At 38.1% G+C, this 20812-nt stretch overlaps 1 protein-coding gene and 1 pseudogene across 2 annotated transcripts; one reads left to right on the top strand and one right to left on the bottom strand.

The window, feature by feature from the left end:
* Nucleotides 1-2971: 2971 nt before the first annotated feature.
* Nucleotides 2972-13007, bottom strand: LOC149816262 (IAA-alanine resistance protein 1-like; annotated as a pseudogene). Its single transcript, XR_016427563.1, has 10 exons — nucleotides 12455-13007; nucleotides 12256-12305; nucleotides 11411-11462; nucleotides 9801-9929; nucleotides 7980-8234; nucleotides 6456-6602; nucleotides 6241-6349; nucleotides 5677-5778; nucleotides 5551-5595; nucleotides 2972-4534 (listed from the first exon to the last, which is right to left on the bottom strand). The product of XR_016427563.1 is annotated as an IAA-alanine resistance protein 1-like (transcript).
* A 2912-nt stretch (nucleotides 13008-15919) lies between these two features.
* On the top strand, nucleotides 15920-19976 carry LOC149816263 (calmodulin). The gene is made up of 4 exons (XM_089987638.1): nucleotides 15920-16058; nucleotides 18137-18294; nucleotides 19461-19541; nucleotides 19619-19976. Exons 1-4 carry the CDS (start codon nucleotides 15983-15985, stop codon nucleotides 19751-19753), a joined length of 450 nt encoding a protein of 149 aa, XP_089843764.1. The 5' UTR covers nucleotides 15920-15982; the 3' UTR covers nucleotides 19754-19976.
* Nucleotides 19977-20812: the final 836 nt, after the last annotated feature.

Raw genomic sequence — 20812 nt, forward strand, 5'->3', positions numbered from 1 at the left:
CGAAAAAATTAAAAAAAAAAAACTTTGTTTGTACTTGGTAGTTAGGAGTACGTACGTTGTAGGCCTTCAATTCAAATTGCAGGAGGAACTTCTCCAATTAAAGGCTCTTTAAATTACAGACAAAGCGTCCACGATGGGGAAAAAATTATCCGTGGGGAAGGACCACCAACACTCTTGTGCTTTCTACTGTTTATAAAAATGAAGAAAAAAAGGAATGGCAATAAGAAAACTGGTTTTTGGTTTCTGTTGGTGTGTGTCGTAAGAGAGAGAGAGAGAGAGAGAGAGAGAGAGAGTATTGATGGGCATTTTCTCGAGGGTTTCAGGACACAGGACTAGTACGCAACAGCGAGCCCACTCACCTCTGGTACTTCTTTTTATGCCCAATTCCCCCACCTTTTCCCTCCTTTATTCCCTAGTGTTGCTTTATCCTTTCCTGTATTTCCGCTCTATTTGAGACTTAGAGGGCACAACCCATTATCTGTTTTTTACTTTCTTCAAACTTGGTCTGAGCTCTTTCTTGGTATGACGATTTCTGTGATGGGTTTTCAATTTGGGGATGGATTAGTAAGGTTTTCCTTTTCCTTTTGTTTTTCCTTCCTTCGTGCTTATGATGCATATGTGGGGAATTAAGTTTTCTCCTGTTTCTGTTTGGGTTTGGAAAATGTGGTTGTTAATTGGTGGTGTGTGGAGCTGTGTAGGATGAAAAGGAGGCTGCAGCTCCTGATGGAGAGATGGTGATTTTGGTGCCTTCTCTTAGTGGTGCCCATGGAATGCAATTGGCAGTCGAGTTCAAGCCGATAGAGCACCCAATCGAGCCCTATGACAACGACCAACCTGTAAAATGTCCCATGCCAGTGCATTCTATATTAAATGTGAGCAAAACATTTCTTTATATTGATCTGAATTTCTGATCTTTCCAATACCACTTTCTGTTCCTTCTTGGTACTCTGTGAATGCATTCCTTCTCTGTCTTCATGTTTTGTGCTTATGAGTTTGTGGTGGGGTGTCCTTCTCTTTAGCTCTTATAGTTTGGAATTTATATTTTGATTTAGCTGTTGGTGGAGGAAAAAAAATGAACAGACTGGGTTGAGAGTCTTGTGACTTTAGAAAGCTTGTTCTTTTTTTACTTAATTTCTTGATAGAAGTGATGAGAGCGTATAATGTCATTAATGGTGTTTCATAACTGCTTATTTTAGGTGTTCCATAACTGTTTATTTCAGATGGAACTCGTTTCATCTGCAAATCCATGTGGATGTGATCTATGGAGACATAGTTTAGATTAACTGAACTGAGGCTTTGGAAGCTTGACCTTGTTTCCTTGGTTCTTGAGAGAAGTGGTTGGTGCTTTTACACTTGACATAAGCTGGGCATTGAAGAATGCACATCTTCACATTCCATGCGGCTCATATTGTTACCATAGCTGGATTCCAACCAAGGGTTTTGGGTTCAACTCCCTATATTTATTCCATTATTGGGGTTCTCTTTAGTCTTGAAGCCTTGGCCTTGTGAAGGATTTTATATTGTTGGAAATAAAATTGTTATATTGGCATTATATAAGTATCAGTCATAGTTCAAGGACCTTCCTGCTACGCTCACATTTCATGGCTAAGTTCTGGTGTCTGGATGTTATTTGTCCATGAAAAGGATATGATTTCACTGTTATAGTGCGAAATTCAACTGAAAAAAGGAGCACACATATAAACACCCAGTGAGTCATATTCTCCTTCCCCTATAATGTGGTGCCCTGCTAGAGGAATAATTCCCTTTTCAGCTACAGCTTCATCCTTACGATAATACATGGAAAACATGTCATTCCACAGAAAGATGGTAAAACGATGTGCACAGTTAGCAATGTTAGTAATTGTTTGTGTTAAGCTTTTAACATGCATGGTACGAGCACTAAATTCTATTGGTGTCTTACATGTGTTGAAAGGCCTCATGATTCATGAAGGGTGTTTACTTAGGACTCAAGTGACTTTATTCCATTTCCCATAGGTTCATCTGAGTCTTATGAAATTGAGTGACAATCAAACAATTGATCAGAATTAGTCAAGATCGTGCATATATACACCTAGTCTATTACCCTCTGAACTTTGTCAAATCTAAGTGGCAGCTAGTCGTTTGGTGCTAGTCTTCGTATGATATTTGATTGTGTTTAGTGCAATACTAATTCAAGCTGGTTTAGCCTGCTTCAGTAGATGCAGCTATTAGTGGTCAAGTTTTTGTTGGATCAATGAAGCTATCTTCTGTATGAATTGGGGATGTGCTTAGCACAGTAGGCATTCCAAATGACCATTCAAGATCAGGTTTGATGAACTTGATTAGATCAACACCTAGATTATTGCAGTCTGGCATGCTTCATGCCAAGTCCTCCATCATTAGAGAAAAAAAAGAAACACATCAAAACAGATGGGAGCTGCACAACCAAAATATCTGGCTCTGCGACCGTGGCATTGTCTGATTTTAATAATTCCATTGAGAAAAAACATTTAGCCGCATTAGAAAATACAAATGTGTTTGTCATGATGGTTCCACCTCCACCATAGATTCAAGGTAAGCAGAATGAACAAGAACAACACTAGGATTTTGCTAGATCCAAGATAGAATCACTTGGCAGTTAAAGATCTCCTGGATTTTTTATGCAAGCAAACACTGTTTTCACAATCTTGCACTTATATCTATATGTGCTGCTCAGGCTCCGTACTCGAATGCTATCATATTAGTTTAGATGGCGGACAGCTCGTTTTGGTTACTTAAAGGAGGTCCTCAGAAATACAATATCACCATTTACAGCGATTTTCCGACTTCCAATTGGCCATTCTGCTTCCCTAGTTTGTCTTCGAAGGTAAACATCGTGACTACTGTTTCACACGGTTAAAAGAGTAGCACAATGAGCTGATAGGCAACTCTTTCTTGAGGAGGATTTCTCTGCACTGCCTGTCTTCATTATTTTCTTTCTTTTGGGAGGCCATTCGTCACTCCTCCACATGTTTGGTAAAAATGCTGCATATCTTCCAAGAGAGAAGATTCAGCACCCTCTCTGACCACTAGTGTTGAAACTCCTGTTGTACTTGATTGTGCTCGTTAGGCTAAATGATACTGGCATCAAGCTCATCATTCAGCTCGTTTCCTTTGTTATTTCTCTCTCATCTTTGCTCTTCTGCCCCCAGGGATGATCAGTTTATTATTACTACGTCATGGTGACTTCAGCCATACATTGATGGTTCAATTTTCTCTTTTACTTTTTATTTTGCTTTTTGACACTGCTTAGCATATGGCTTTGCTCTGGTCACGCCTGCCAAGGCTTGCAGGTTTAAGTTCTCTCTCTCTCTCTCTCTAACTTTCTTTCATGCATCTTGCATGTGAAAATTTTGAGGTTTAACTTGAGAACTTGCATCTGGGACAACAGCATTTCCCTTGCTCGTGGATGAAATAATATGCACGAATGAATGACAAAGTCTAAGGCTCTGTTTGGGAGAGGGTGTTGGGAGGGATATGAGCCGGGTGATGAAAAGGGTAATGGGTAGGGGAAAATGGGAATGGGTTTCACAACATCCTCGCAAGGATGCAGTTGAAATCCACAGACAAGCCAAATTCCCTCCAATCTCCCCTCCCATTCTAAATCCAAAACACCAAACAGGGGAGACTGGCGGGGATTCCGTGAAATCTTCATTTTCACTCCCGACACCAGCTCTCAAACAGAGCCTAATTGTTGCCACTGTTCCCAGAGTTTAAATATGATAGCCATGTATGTGTGTGCGTGCGCGCAGGAGAGAGAGAGAGAGAGAGCTTATTTTTAGATACTTATTTGTGTCTGTCTACAGGATGGAAGAATTTGGAAAGGGCGCTTTGCAGAAGGTATGCGCAGGAAGGCAGACATATCAGTGATGATGAAGGAAGACGTGACAACCGCACCGCCTCCTATGCAGCAGCAGGCAGTACGGAAGAGGCATCAGACCACGCCCCGTGATCATCATGTCATCCCCCCATCTTTCAGCGCCCCAGAGCACATCATCATCAAAATGCCCCATCAATGCAACGAGTTAGAGTCATGATGTCATCAGTCATCACCAATGTAGAATCATAACTTCATAAGAATATATCTCCACCAGCCTTATCACCCCCCAAAAAGACCCTAGTCTCTACCAACTTTTTCTTCTATTAGTTCCTTTTCCTGTTCACAGATCATGAGTCATGACTTCATGTGCCCAGCAGCACCGTCCTTTCCTCCTTTTTTGCTTTTCTTTGGTGTGAAAGAAATACAAGTATGGAAGGTGTTCTCTACATTTTCGTTCTAAGAAAATGTAAATCTCACATATATAACTCATGGTTTTTTAGTATTAGCAACATGATCAAAATGAATGCAACATGAATGTGTGTTTTTACTCAAACAGAGATATACAGAGGGCAACCAACATGCCCAAGATCAGGGAGATCATTTGGACTGCGGTGCTTCTAAAACTCGAATTTCCCATGTTCATTTCTGGGAGCACTCCAGCAACTGCAATATAGATGAACCTCCTGCTGTAAATCCCTGCACAAACTTTTGCCTATCAAAATATGCACTATCAAGCATTTTTCTTTTTTAAAGCGCAGAATGTACAGAGCCAAGCAATCATCCTGATCGATCCATCTAAATGCAGAGCACTTATGGATGAACCTATCAGTTAAGTAAATGTCACAAATATGGCTGATATTTTGAAAAAATGTCATTTTTTATGCAGCAGCATGCAGCACCGCTGCCGCTGACAACCACCCATCTCAACATTTCTCGAGATGGAGACCACACCCATCTTGAGAAATGCCAAGATGGGTGGCTGTCAGCACTGCCGCTGCATATAATGTGAACACTTTTAAAACTATTGCCAAAAGCCTAATATAAATTTGTTGATATTTTCAACCATTTTGAAAATATTGTATTTTTATCATAATATTACAATTTTGCAATGTGTGAGTGTGTATTCTATATGCCAATATTTTTTATAAATTTAGTGAGGAAAACCAGAATTTTCAAAATATCGTGAGATTTTCCCTCCCCAAAATTTTGTGCAAGAACCAAAATCCGAAAACATATTAACCACCGTGCATCTGAGATGGACAGGAAATGACGTGCTTGGTCAGCTGATATCATGGTTATGCAACACCCATGTCCAGAGGCGGAGCTGGGTGGGGGGGGGGGGGCGCAGGACTGGGCTGGACCCAGTCCTGCCTCCCGAAACATTTAAATTTTTTTTTTTTTAAAGTGCAGTCCTAGCCCAGCCCTGATTCCATATGAAATAGATTTTTATCCATTTTTTTAGACCAGTCCAGTCCTAGCCCAGCCCTGACTGCAGCAAATAGTTTGATTTGTCCATATGAAATAGATTTTTATTAATAATTGTAGCCATTTTTTATTTTATCTCAAAAAAAAAAATTCGGGGACGCTGCCCCCAAACCCCCGACTATCACACCATTTTTTTATTTTTTTTTGCTACACCCGTGTTTGCCCCCCCCCCCCCCCTCACATGAATCCTAGCTACGCCACTGCCCATGTCAGGCGATCAACCTTACCTCTATCAGAGAAGAGTGGCCGGGGTCTTGTCCTAATATCAGAGCCTGCGGGAAGCATTGCTACATGAGAAAATCTTGCCTTCTCTGGGATTTTTTAACACAATAGACATTGTTCCATATGCTCACCAGTGCAGTTCCTGCTAGTGCCACCAGTGCTGATAGAAATTTAAAAAAAAGAACTTCAAAGACACTAAAGCCTGATCCGACCAAGATTCCAAAATCGCCTACCTGCATAGGGAAAGGGGAAAGACAAATCTCCCAAGACTTAATAAGCATTACGCCCAACCACACACTCAAATTTAATCATTGTCTTGAAAGTATTTTTTTCGCTACATGCTCTATATCAGGATTGTAACAAAAAGAGCACATGCTATGAGAATTTATGTTTAAAGGGAACAGGTAAACCAAATGTGCCAAATTAAGATTACAGTTAATCTGTCTACAGAGTAGGAGGTATGAAGATGGAAGAGTCTTACAGGATGTATACAGATAGGAGGGTCCTGCACAGGATATATGAAGATTGGACACAAATGCACACATGCAGGCATGCACACATGTGTGGACAAGTGCGCACACACACAAGGTCACATGCAATATTTAAGTACACCTGTCTTGATACAAGTAGAACTTTTCAGCTAGCTCCTGACAAAATCGAAAAAGTAATAATGCAGGACAAGCCAAGAAAAGAACCTCTTGAGGTAGCTCATGTGCTAGCAGAAACAATGTTCTGGACCAGCCACCAACTGAACCATAAAAGTAAGAAAGCACTTCCTAAAGCCATCCCATTCGCAAAATTGTGCTGCAATATTCACAAATATTGTATCTGATTACATGAGTATGAATTCAATAACCTATTTGCAAAAGGAAATGAGAGATAAGATATGCGTTGATGAACAGAAACTTACTACACCATCAGAAAAAAGATTAAGATAACCAAATACTAAGTTTGAAGACTGTTTTGATGGGTCTTTATCAGCCACTGCAGTGATATTGTTTTTGGCAGAATCTGATGTTTCTTTCTTATGTTCATCACGTTCAATAGAGGCTTTCCTCTGCACAGAAGAATCTGCAACATTATTGTGGTTTAATGAACACTAAGCAAATGAAGTTTTATAGATAAAGTGTGAATTTCAAGAATCTTTCAGAACAAACTAGCAGCCCAAGTTAGCCTCCTACTCTTTATTGTGAGTACAAGTAAATGGCTCACAGGTAACTAAAATTCAAAATAGTTCCTACAAAAATAAATCCAAATCGAAGAGGGATGGTCCTACCCCTTTTTGTTGGGTCCCGTTAGGACCTTCTAAAAATCACACTTTCAAGTATTTTTTGCTTGATCTGAAGTTCTGAACTGTTGGATGTGTTTATCATTGCTTATTTACTAAGAAACAAGATTTCTTTCAAATTGATTTGATGTAAAAATGTAATATTTTATCATCAAATTTTAGTATAATATCAACCATTGATTTTTCACCTCTTTAAAATACACATCTGAGCATAAAAAATCTCAATCAAATACATGTTCTCTATTGAGTAAACAATGATAAACACATCTAACAGTACAAATAAAGCAAAAAATACTTGAAAGTACGATTTTGGAGGGTTCTAGCAGGACCTAACGAAAAAAGGAGTAGGACCACCCCCCTTTTCAAATCCAAATATATAAAAGGTTCTATCACATATGGAAGACCCCAGAAGTGGAGCAGAATCCACTAAATGAGCTGGTAATATTTTTATAGTGTTAGTATTACTAATCTCTGCCACGTACACATCATAAGACCGAGAGATACAATGCACAAGTATGCACATGGTAAATGTGCAAATGTTCTTTGAATACAAACAAAAGGAAAATTTATTGGAAAGAGCATAAAAATACAGGTACAAGGAGGACAGGAAGTAAGCAAGAGACAACAGGAAGCAGAATAACAAAATACTGGAAAAGGTTAAAATCAAAGTCACAGGAGCTAGTTGGAGGTCACAAGTTGCTCAGTGCCCAAAGACCTAGTACACTAGAGAGTGGATTTTGAACTAGGAATCATGGGTCGCAGGTAATCCACCAACTTTTGGTTACAGTAATGATGTCATTCAGAAAGATATTTCCTCACTAGAAACAAAACAATATATCATCTTCCATAATCACAATGCATGCAGGCAAACGACCTAAGCATTATTTAGAAAATATGAAGCATAGTTCTCATGAAAGAAACAAAAAATAAGCAATGTATCTGAAATTCTTTTGTGCATTACAAAAGTCACAATACCACCTCATAAAGGAACATAAAGTAATAACAGAAAAAGTTGACATGCAAATCATCAAGAATAGAGTGTCAGAAAATCTGTCTTGTTCAGAATTAAACAAACACATCTTACAACATATAAACATCATGTGCAACGAGAATAGACAGGATTACAGTCACGAGAAAATGGCCAACCTTATGAAGAGAGTCATGTTGACAATCTTTTGTACCCTCATTGGCTTCTCCATCCAATACTTCTGTATTGGATGCCATTTCTGATTTGTGTTTCCTTTTATCGACCACTGGATTCAGGTGATCACTGGTCTTCTCATGGTCCTTCAAATTTTTGCCTCTTGGTCGATTGTGATGAGTGTGACCAAAAGCATGTGGTTCTTTTCCTGCTTCAACATACCTTACAACCTTTTCAACATAAGAAAAGCACTATTCCTGCTGCATCCATGACAAAGGAGCAATGAGGACTTGCCTACTAAGTTCAAAAGAAAATGAAAAACATATTAATAGCATATAAAATGCACCCAAGACTACAAAATCCTAAAAAACAAAGTAATAAGGAAAACCTAAGCCTTCAAATATTGTTGGGTGTTAATTTTCCGGTTGATGTAAAGCAGGGGTTATTCTCCAGCTTTTTTTTAATTGAAAAAATAAAGAAAATTCCAACCTTCTGGCCCTAATTCCAAAAATGGCCCTCACGCTTCTGAAACTCCAGATACAGGCCACTGTTATCCTGGAAACTGCCAAACAAGAGCCTGCATTCATTATTGTCCCTTGACTTAGGTTAAATCATAAGTCAAATTACAATAATAGCCTTCATCAATCATCATTAAGAGTTCAAACTGTTCACCTTTTGCTTTTTATGAGGATGAATGAGCATTTTTAAATTTTCTAAGGACAATACAGGAAACCAAAAAGGAAACACATTTTTCAAGATGATAGATGCTAACCTGAGGTCCCTGTATGACTTTTCAGGAAAAGTATGGCCCATATTTGGAATTTCATAAAAGTGAAGCCCATTTTGGAATTAGGGCAAAACTTTGGCCCCTAAATGAAATTTTCCCAAAATAATATGATAAAATTGGAGCAAGTTTTGTTCATGATATAACTTTGTTCTATGTGAGATTTAAGTTGGGCTCCCTTTTACAAATGCAGATGTTTGGCTGTAGGAAGTAGGTGTGCGTTAGGAGCAAGATTTTCTCTTTTTCATATTTGGCACAATGCAATCTAAATCTATTTACAAAATGCAGAAAAGCAATGTTGGATCTAGAATTTAACTATAGTTGCCTGGGCCTCTAGAGAAAATAGGGCACAGATTGCTTAAGCTGCAATCTTTCTGGTCTGGATATTCGAAGTTTTGTGTGTGTGTGTCTGTGAGTACAATTTGCTCTTGTGCATGCATGTGTCCATGCTCATTTGCATGTGATGCATGTGTGTGGGTGGTGTGGTTTGTTATTTATGGCTATGTACACAATTGTTGAATTGGAAGTTATCAAGTTAACCAAATATCTTTTTGTTGCAATATTGCTCAGTATTATAATACTAAAGTTTGCCTGTATCTGAATAAGTAAATCACATGCAACCATATTGAGTTTCTGCACAGCTAAAACAGACCTGGTTCCACATGAAAAGAGAGTAAAAGAGGAAATATATTGCAAGAATTCTAAACATTTCAGAGAATCAGACAAGACTGACTCATCATGAACATGATTTCATATCTATGCAAACCCTTACACCAAACATGAATCCGAATGACATACACATATTAATAAGCCTAGAAGTAAATTATAATAACTGTGCAACATGAAAAAGCATGCAAGTAGCCATCTTCTTTTATGTAGCACAATTGTTCAGTCCTACATATGAGGACATCAGGTCCATCACAATGGATTAACATTTAAAAAAGGAAGCATAACTTGTCTTGTGCAAAGACTAAAGCGCCAACATTGAAAATAAACGGCAGAAGTTCCAGTCCAATATGTTCAGAGTGTTATCTGTACTCACATAGAACTGACAGTCCAACCGAAAGATCATTCAGAGAATGAGAATGTGATTCAGGATGTCCATGGTTGTGATGATGATTATGTCCATGGTCCAAAATTTGATTATGTGAGTGAGAATTATGACCACCACCTGGAAACTGTCACACTTCAGCACCAACTTCTTAATATAATAAAATGAAATGTCCCACATACACACAGGAAAATCAAATTTTTTTTAATCAAGTGGACAATCTTCAGAGGTAGAGATTCAAACAAGTACATCAATATACTTAAAGTGAAAAGGAAAAAAAGATTTGCCAGCAAGGGACCATTGCTCTCACAATATTCCAAATAAATTTTAACAACATAATTTTGCTATAGAACCCAAAACAGTGAGATGATCTTATTAAAAGGATGTCACTAATACAGCCAAAACAATTGCTAAATGAGGCATTTTTTGCCAGATACAAGAGTGAGATATTCTTGCCAATGAGTACAAAAGAGAGTGATAAAAGTGGCAAGATTTATATCTTGTTGAAGGGTGACTTTCAAATACTCGCCAAACTTATTCTCTGAATTAATCTATAAACCAAAGCATAGATGCTTTTCGAATAATCCTAAATAGTTTTCAAAGTTAAGAAAATACCCTGTACTCTATACCACCATTACCTTAACCACATGTTAAGTAGCAGTTTAAAATTACTTCCATCCTTGTAGAAATGTATAAACTCCTTTTCCCTCGTGCTCCTTTACCTATTTTATGCTTAAGGTGTAAATTCCTTCCTTTTCTCCCTCATCACTTCTTCAACAACCATTTATATCTTCTTCTACTCCTAATGACAAATGTCATCTTAGAACAACCTCTTGCATCCACTTGCAAGAGGTCAGTGTTTCCATTTAAACTTCTTATCAGAAAAGAAAGACCATTATTATGTACTTAAGCAAACATGACGAAATGGGCATTAGTTGTTTTTAAGTGCGCAAATTAGTTTTCTTGATAGACAGCTAACAGTATGTTTAGTATTAGATAGCTTGCTGGATATCTTTTAAATCCAAGCTAAATGTCATTTTAGTTGTGAAACTTCGATGTTTATATTAATAATATTAAAAGATTGGTGGATGTTTGAAGACATTTGGAGGCTACTCATTCAAATAATCAAAATGGATAAAAGATATCTTATTATTGATCTATGAGGTTTATATGCACTTAACTACATGAGAGAGAGAGAGAGAGACTTTTGAGTTTTAACCTCAGATATCTTCATTTTGGAAAGTGTTGCACGTGATATGGATGACATATATGACATGTTCACAAAATAAAAACAAAAAACTAGAAAGCTACTCAATAGGAGCCTTTTAGTCCAATGAAATTATCTGAATTGCTAGAGATGTAGTATAGAGTTGTAAAAAAGTTTTCTAGTGACAGACAGAAACTATAGCTAGCTGTTCAACAAGTTTCCATAGTAAACCTTCAAAACAATGGACTTTATAATTCGGAAATCTCCTAAAACAAAATAGACAATACAAAAGGCGGAGATTTGGTAAAAACCAGCTGAACTTGTGCTGAAATATTAAACACAACAATGAAAGGGACAATACATATATCAAAAAACATAGAAGATTTTATCATACCAAGAGCGTGTGGTAGCTGGTGAAGAAAAGCATCTCCTAGCATTGCTCCGGCCTGTCAATATAAGGTTCTTTTAATTTTCATATACTAATCCAAACATAATTTGTATAATTCAACTGCTGGAAATGGAAATGTCTACATGATGACAGATCATCATTCCAGAAGCCTAAAATTGAACAATATGACTCTCAAAGCTGAGAGAGAGAGAGAGAGAGCAGTGATAATCAGGCTGCGAGACATTTAGCATCCAAGTATTGTATTCAGTTCCTGTCTGAGAGCAGACCAAGTCATAATGCCCATAACCGATCATGCGTTATATTCAATCTCCACCGCATATCTCACTTGGGAACCGTGCATCTCACTTAGGAAGCGTGAGGTGGGAGCCATGCAATTGAGATCTGAGGTGGGGATTGAATACAACAACGGAATTGGTTACATACGATACGACCTAATCTGCTCTCCCCAGTCTAGATCAACACTGTGACTATCTCTTTTTCTAATGTTGATAGTCAGGTTGCAGAACATAAAACTGGGATTTGAACACGAGTAACACGGGGTAAGATGTCATAACTCCACCATCAACCAAACCACCTCTGATCTACACTATCACAGCTCTTTTTTCCTCTTACCAGGATGTAAGATTCTGCAATTTTTACTATCCAGCGAGCTTATTACAGCCAATCTACACTACAAGAATTAACATTCAAGGCATACTAAAAAATTGCACATGTAGTTATGGAGAAATTGCACATGGATACTTAAATAGCGACAATCAGAACGGTGTCAAGCAATAGGAACAACAAACTTGATACAATGAGCCAAACAGGTAGGAATTGAAAAACCTAACTCCAAATGCAGCCAACGAATCGACCACCATCTTGGATGGATTTCCTTACACTGCAACAACCCACAAAGCAAACTGAATCACACTTAATAATCGTATAAATACAGATCAAGAAACGCAAAGAACAAGAAATCAGAAACCAAAACACCCAATTCACCGAAGGAAACGCTGAAAAAAAGATCGGGAGAATGGCAGCACTCACAGAAGAACACCGGCAAAAGAATGAGGCAAACTAAAGACGCCATGCTCACCAGCATCGAGCAACCGATCGCGTGGATCCAAAGACCTTCAAAAGAACCCAATTCACCGAAAACCATCAAACAACCAATAAGCTAAACCATAATCCCCAACCGACCCCAATTTCCCGAACCCGAACACCATATCCAATTTCGAAAGACCGCCATTGCCGAAACCCAGACGATCGTTGCCGTCGCCGTCGTCGTGGCGCGAACCGAACCCGAACGATTTCAGATCCTCTTCTTCCGCGAGTTCCTCCGGGAGCTTAATTCTGGATACTCCCTCCTCCTTCTCCTCGTGATGATGATGGTCGTTGCAGAGATGATCATGATGATGATGCATGTGGTCATGATGGGCATGGAGATCGGAGCTCTCATGTCTACCGGAGCCGCAGGAGCCCTGTGGCTCTTGCGCCATGGTTGCCCCCAAGTACGAGATCGCGATCAGGTGCAGGATCAGGAGAGCTCGAGCAGCCATGGAAGCCATTTCTACGCCGGAATGGAGCTCTTGTGGGAAACCCTAACCCTACGTCATCCTTCTGCTTCCGCCTTCGACTGCTCATAGTCACTGGGCCATCTTATGGTCAGAAACGTGGAGACGCGCCCACCGTAGCAGTCCCGAACCCGAGGATACCGCATCCCGGGTCGTTCTTTTGTGTTTCTTTGACTTCTTTCCCTAATCGCTACTGGAAGAAGAAGACTTAAGCTGTCTTGTTTGTTCAGGATCACTCGTTCTGCCAACTGTGAGGGTATTTTGTTGTCGTCCATCTCAGAGATGGATGGTACTCAAGTCAAGTCAAGTGGACTGCACGTGCGCCACTGTCAACCGGGTTGGAGACCAATCGGATCTGCGAGAGTTAGACCTAGCAATTGCTGATGGGAACGGGTCGATCCAAGTATTATCGAATCTGGCCTTATCGGATATGGCCTAATTGTCAATTTGGAACCAGAGCTGAGTGGGAAAATGATAATACTAAATCCTATCCGGATTAGCTAATTGGACATTTCTTATTGGTAATTAGATCGGGTAATCTATTGAACATAGTTAGCAAAACTCCGTTTCAAACATGAAACTTTGATATTTTTCAAAAAAAAAAAACAGCAAAAAAAATGTGTTATTTTGAAAGTAACGTTTAGAACACGAAAAAATATGTTTAAATAAATACTTAAAAAAAAACTCAATCATGAATCTAATTGGATCAGACCATGGTTCGAATCACAATAATTCACGAATCTGAATATGATAGTGCTTATATGCTAATTTGATTTTCAAGTTAAAATCTCATATATATGCCTGTTTTTTTTTAATCTTATTTCATGAAATTAAATATGAATTTAACTCGTATGTATTGTTTGCAGATTTTCTGGTAACTCAGTTCTTTTTTCAACTGTCTTTTTTTAACGTGAAACATTTTAAATGATGTATTCTGTATTTAATGGTTTTATACCATTTCACTTATTGTTAACTAAGCTTGTTTGGTGAGAGCTGTTAATGAAGGTCACCTTGTGGTGGGACGTTGCAAGTTCAAAACCCAACTGTGCGATGTTATAACTGGTGGGGGTCCGCCTTACCCCAGCTTGCTTATAAAAATAAAAACTACGTTTGCGAACCTCATGAAAACATTGGCAAAATCCTCTAGGTCCTTTTTCTACCCCAAGAGGTAAACCCAGCTTCTTCTTCTTCTTTTGGATAATCCAAGAGAAAAAACTTCTTCTTTTTATGACAAGGAAGAGGTAAACCCAGCTTCAGCTTGCACGTGAGCACACACAGTTTGAACTCGGAATGCCGATTTAGCAATGCCTTTCAACCCACCCTGCTACCACATAAGCTCAGCAATATGGGATTGTAACCCTAGTGGGACGGACTCACATGTTAGTGAGGCTTGACATGAAGGGTCATTTTGGCGTACCTGATTAGCCCTACCTTTAGGGGGTGAAAACGGATCAGATTCGGGCCATATCTTGCCATATATGAATTTCAATCTGAAAATTGAACAGTAAATTCAAATTTGGATTCATATCTAAGGCCGTGTTTGCCTAAGCTGACCAGGATCCAATGGGTGTACATCCCAAATCACCACATCATTGACGTGAGAAAATTAGGGATGGCAGGGGACCAAGGTGGGGACGGGGGACAAGGTCTCCATCCCTGCCCCATCTAAAAATCCTGCCTTCCATGCTCACCTTCATCTTCGCACAGGTTTTGATTTTAATCTTCATCTTTGTCTTCAACCCCATTTCATGTCCTCCATCCCAGGTTCAAATGGGGTGAGGCGGGGCGGGACCCCATTTTCCCTAGGTCCATTGCCATTCCGAAAATGGGATTGGGGACGGGGCAAGGCGGGGATCAGGATGGGACGGGGCGAGAGAAAGCGTAAGTCCATCCCTGCCTCCTTTCCCGTTTCATGTCCTCCATCCCTGGTTCAAATGGGGCCGTTTACGTCATCCCCAGAGAAAATGGTATATGTGGGAATCATTCTCTCACAAACGGAGGGGCCAAAGTAAACGTGCCCTTAAGTCAAAATTGTTGGGAAGTTCAAAGAAAGCCTAATAAACCAAAGTTTTTATGTTGATAAAAATCAACAGAATTTAAAAGAGTTAAATACGAAAATAATCCATAAGGTTCTTTTATTTAATCGAGAGAGAACTGTGTGTGCTGTAATGATAATTGTCATTCTCCGCAACATATATGGTTTATTTGATCAACAACAACAACAACTACACCTTAATCCCAAAACAATTGGGGTGGGCGATATGAACCAACAAAGAAAATCATTCTGGGTCTTCCACATGAATCCTTCTCTTCCATTCATTTCTATCCAATGCCATGTCCTTATTTCATGATCAACTTTTATTACCTCATTTTTTCAATATTTTATCAATGAAAACATAAATATCATGATAAAATTCATAAAATGTTAAGCAATTCCATTGTAATATTTAAAAATAATATGATATGTTATACTTCTATACTTCTCATGTTTTTTTTCCTCTATTTCCAAATATTGCACCATTTGTTACTACCACATAGAAAATGTATTCTAAAGCACACATTGACTTGTATAAAGTTTTAAGAAATAGATAAAAACATAAAAAAATGGTATAATAGTGGATGAAATTGCCATATATAGGCACGAGGGATACTTTGGAAACGCCACATTAAAATCACGATATTTTCAAAATATCACAGATCTTAAAGTGAAAGGTCGCACACACTTTTTTTTGTTAGCTCGAGCTTCGAGGCACCAGCGGGAAGTCGTACGTGCACGAACACACGTGTGATACCAGCTGGCTGCAATGACCGCCGACGAGAGAAGCACTAACTCTCCAATCGCCTCACACCGTAAGATTCTCACAACGGGCACGGGAGATCTAGACACGTGCGTCGCAGTTTTCCAGTTTTTGGCGCCCAAGATAGCAGAGAAGAGTCAGAGATTGGTAAAAGGGGGAGCTCTGCAATTATTCTCTCGTGATCTGCTGCATCAAAGGGGAAGATGGCAGAGCAGCTAACGGAGGAGCAGATCGCCGAGTTCAAGGAGGCCTTCAGCCTCTTCGACAAAGACGGTGATGGTAAGGCCTCCGTGTTCCTCTTCCCTCTTGCCGTTTCTCGTCTTTCTGCTCATCGTTCCCGTCGGGATCTTGCGAAACGGAGCGATCTAGGGTTTTCTGTTCGCGTTCTCGTTATGTTTACCTTGTTCTGAGTGATTTGAAGCTAAATCTGGCTAATCGGGCCCTCATTGCGTCCATCCTCCTGACAATGTAGAGTTCCGGTGCGAAATAGAGAGCGTTTGTAGGCTATTTTCTTTTTCCGTTCTCGTTGTTTTTGGCTTGTTCCGAACAGTTCGAAGTTAAACCCAGACGGATCTTCCCCTCGCTAGAAATGTAGCAAAATCTTAGTTTAGGTGGGAAATAGTGGAATCTAGGTTTTCTGTTTCCGCTCTTGTTGTGTTTATCTCGTTCCGAGCGTTTTGAAGCTGAACCTTCGGGATTCGTGATCTCATAGCATTGATCCTCTTGAAAGTGTAAAGGTATTTTCAGTTAAGGATTGAACGAGGGGGGTTTAGGTTTTTTCCTTTCCCTTCTGGTTGTCTTTGTATTTTTTCCGAGATGTTTGACTTTAAATATGTTTGAATCTTTTCTTCGCTTGGAAAATGTAGCATAAGTTCAAGTTTAGGCGGGAAATAGAACGATCTAGGGTTTTCTTGTGTTTGTTTTGTTTCGCGCGTTTTAGACTTGAGTGTTGATGAATCCTTCGTCTCATTTCAACGATCATCAGGAAAATGTTGCCAAACATTAGCTCAGGCATGAAATGGAGGGTTGCGGTTCTTATTGTGTTTATTTCATTCCAATAATTTTGAATTTAAGTATGGACCTTTTCTTGTTGTGTCAATCCTTTGGAAAATGATGGGAAATTATATTTTAGGTGCGAGTTTTTTTCAAATATCTGCGATGCTATGGAACTGACTTAGGCTCTTACATAAATGTTTGCTTTGGCTTGTGTTTTAGTATGGATGTTTATGTTTTTTTTCCAGTACATCATAGTGAGCTAGTTCTTTGCTGATCTTACCAGGATTATCTAGAAATAGGTGATAGATTTTGCTTTGAACTCCACCTTCTTGCTCAAGAAATTGTTCCCTCTTGCACACTTTGAGCAAAAATGGAGAGGTGTAGGGTTCAGGCCTTGATTTTCTGCTTATTCATGTATTTTAAAGTTCATTTTGGATTGAGTATTTGCTCTCTTTTCTTGAACATACAGAAAATCTTGTTACATTTTGGTTTAGACACGCGTTACTGCTTTTCTTTTTTCTAAAGTATGTAGATAATTTTAGACCAAGTATTACTGTCATTTCTTGATCATCTAGATCTTGGTTTTGGCATGAGTTTCTGCATGCTTCTGGTATTATTTTCTAACATATTGTAAATATTTTCTACAGCAGGCAGTGGTTAAGTCTCTGCATTTTCCTGCGATATCACATTCTTCAAATTCATAAAGCTTAAAGGAAAATGGAGTAATCTAGTATATCCTTTTGTATTTCTAATTTTATTTGTTAATATGTAAGCATGTTCCTCTAGAAATCTAGCCAAATTCAATGCATATTAATAAGCTATTTATCAGCTAGTGGGAAGTCATTATCAACTCTCCAAAATTTTATTTTTCAAGGATTTTTCATTCTTTAAATTCAAGGTTTGTTTTGTATCATATAGTTCAAACAAAATCTTTAGATGAGTGCTTGTTAATCCTTTGGAAAAACTAGATGCATTTAACCATATATTTTGGGATGTTTCTCTCTCTCTCTCTCTCAATAGTATGCTGGTAACCTATGATTTTTTTGCCAAAGTGTTCTTTTCATATTCTTTAATTTCTATTTCAAATATGAACTTATAAAAATGGTTCAACCTCGGGATTTTTGTTCATCTTCCCATGTTTGTGTGTGTGTTTTATTTTTATGTATAATTTGCTGTTTTATCTGATGGTTCTGGACTAAGCATAATCTTTCCCCAACATTCTTGCAGAAGTAAAATATCGGCTATGAAAAATTTCGTTGGAACCATACATAACCTGTGATACATAAAAATATGCAGACACAAACTTGGATATCATATGGCACATCATTCTTATTTTTATTTGTTTTTCTCTTCTCATTTAGGGTGCATCACCACAAAAGAATTAGGAACCGTTATGAGATCTCTGGGACAAAATCCAACTGAAGCTGAGCTTGTGGACATGATCAATGAGGTTGATGCTGATCAAAATGGCACCATTGACTTTCCAGAGTTTCTTAATTTAATGGCACGAAAGATGAAAGTGAGTTCAGTTTTACAATATTCCTCAATGTGATGTTTGGAAGTTACACTTACATTTTTTATGCTTGTATTATTGTGTTTTGATCTTACTGTCGGGTTTTATCATTCTTCTTTCTTTTTGAGTGCACCTATAACCAAGAGATCTGTAAAAATCACTCTTATTTGAACCACCCATGCCTTTTTTTAAAAACATTAATTAATCAATATAACATACGACCATGTTAAAGTTACACTTCATGCTTGACCATCTCCCTGTTTAAGTGCCCCTTTTTCACAATTTATTCCTTGGTTATTTTGATTTGATGTTTCCAAAATTTGTAGAATTGATAGCTGCTGTTGTTTCAGGTCCTTTTGAACTTTTTGATAGAAAGATAATACAAACCGTTTCCCTATTTTTACAGGGGGAAAGCTGATTGAATATACCACAAATTCATAAAAGTTTGCCTATTTATTTTTTCCAACTTGGTACTGATGAACAGAATAAAATCTAACGTAAAATTTTGGTTTACTTGAATTATGCAGGACTTGGTGACTATTTTTTGGATTGATTGCTTTTGTACCTTGGGGTTTTTTTAATGCACACACACACACACACACACACACACATTGTACTGCCTAAACTTTAATTTATGAATTGAATAAACTCTCAATTGTGAACTAATGACATAACAAAGGCTATTCACTAAATCATCCATGTCCTGATTAAGCTAAGATTATTGTTAGAAGCACATAAATGTTGAAATAAGGACCTTTAGTGCATTGTTACTAATTAGATGCTACACAGATTCTGATTCACATTGGCTTGTTTGTTGGTTTCTTTGTTCTTTCAAGATGACAAGAATCTCTGTTTGAAGAGTGCTTAAAATTTCGTTTGTCTACATTCTTCATGACCGAGGGCTGAACAGGTCATGGTATTAGCTATCTCAACACAATTACAATGAACAGGAACAAAAAAAAATCAAAATTTAAAAGCTGTTAGAGAGATTCTTCAGATGAAAGGCAAAATTGAATACACCCAAATTTTATTTGGTTGGCTTTCATACATGATGTCCTTGATTCATGTCACTTTTGCTTGTTCTTATAATTGTGCTTTTCATAGTAGATCCTGATATATTTTCACATTTTTTGTGGCTTTTGTCTTTTTTCTTTTGCCTTTCACGTTTAAAGGATACTGACTCAGAAGAGGAGTTAAAGGAGGCTTTCAAGGTCTTTGATAAGGATCAAAATGGTTTCATTTCTGCAGCAGAGGTAAGTTGTGCCGAGTCCTTGAACATCTGTGTGTGTGTCTTCTGATCAACATTCATTTGATGCTCAAAAATGCGCAGCTGCGGCATGTGATGACTAATCTTGGGGAGAAGCTCACTGATGAAGAAGTTGATGAGATGATTCGTGAAGCAGATATTGATGGAGATGGCCAAGTCAACTATGAGGAGTTTGTGAGGATGATGCTGGCCAAGTGATGTTTCCAAGCGAGGAGATTCAAGCTGGAGGTCCAGTTGGTTTTCTCTTACTCTTTGATTGCCTTGGCAATTGGACCACCCATTCTTGTTTTTGCATCCTTTTAGGAGTTCTGCTTTCCGATTAGTGTGTGTGTACATGATACTATTATGATAGATCTTCCATGTATACTGGGATTTCGATCATTTTGAATGTGATATCCTGCTCGTCTGTTTTGTTTTTCAACATAACCTGAACAATGCTAAAATGTGTCTTTTTGTAGCTTCAGCGGGTGATCTAAGTTTTAAATTAGCGAAGGACATTTGGTTCTGGTCAACCTTTTAGCTTTCTGAAGCATATGCCTGATGCGATGCTGTCTTGGTAGTCGGTATATATATCTTTTTTTTCTTGAGGATATCTAGGAAAAATAATGGCATATCTATGATTTAAAATTTTAGATGTATGTAAAACATAAAAGATTGAAACTGTGATAATGCTGCAATAATAACATGATAAAGTTGTGATATTCTGGGAATATCACGATTTTATCATTTTCTGGAATATCACAATAAAATTGTGATATTTTCGAAACCTTACCAACAATATTTGAAATTATGATTAGAAATAGTGATTCCTTCAACAATGTGAAACAGCCTGCTCGAGACTTTTTCTATTTAATAAGGGTTTATATTTGGTACTACCCACGGTACCACACTATCCAATACTTCTATCGCTTTTCTAATTTTTGTGTTTTGGGGAATGACACTACAAATTTATATTTATTGTTGAGAATGGTGATCGTGCTGCCCGACCCTTTAAAATTTATACTTTTAGGTGTTTTATGCTAGATCTGAGCCATTAGATGTGTTTATCATTTCTAAGGAAATTTTTCAAATACCCTCAAGCTTTTGGGTCTAATTCATGGTCCCGCCAAAAGTTTGAGAGTTTTCAAATTCACACCAAAGTTTTTACTTCTGTTAATTCTCCCATCCCTGATTAATGTCGGGTTTAATTTGGGTTAACACTGACCTATATTTTAAATTTATCATTTTACCCTTATAACTTGTATGATGAATTACTAA

The sequence above is a fragment of the Nuphar pumila genome, chromosome 14 (genome assembly GCF_984573655.1).
Source record: "Nuphar pumila chromosome 14, dmNupPumi1.hap1.1, whole genome shotgun sequence".
Taxonomy (NCBI): domain Eukaryota; kingdom Viridiplantae; phylum Streptophyta; class Magnoliopsida; order Nymphaeales; family Nymphaeaceae; genus Nuphar; species Nuphar pumila.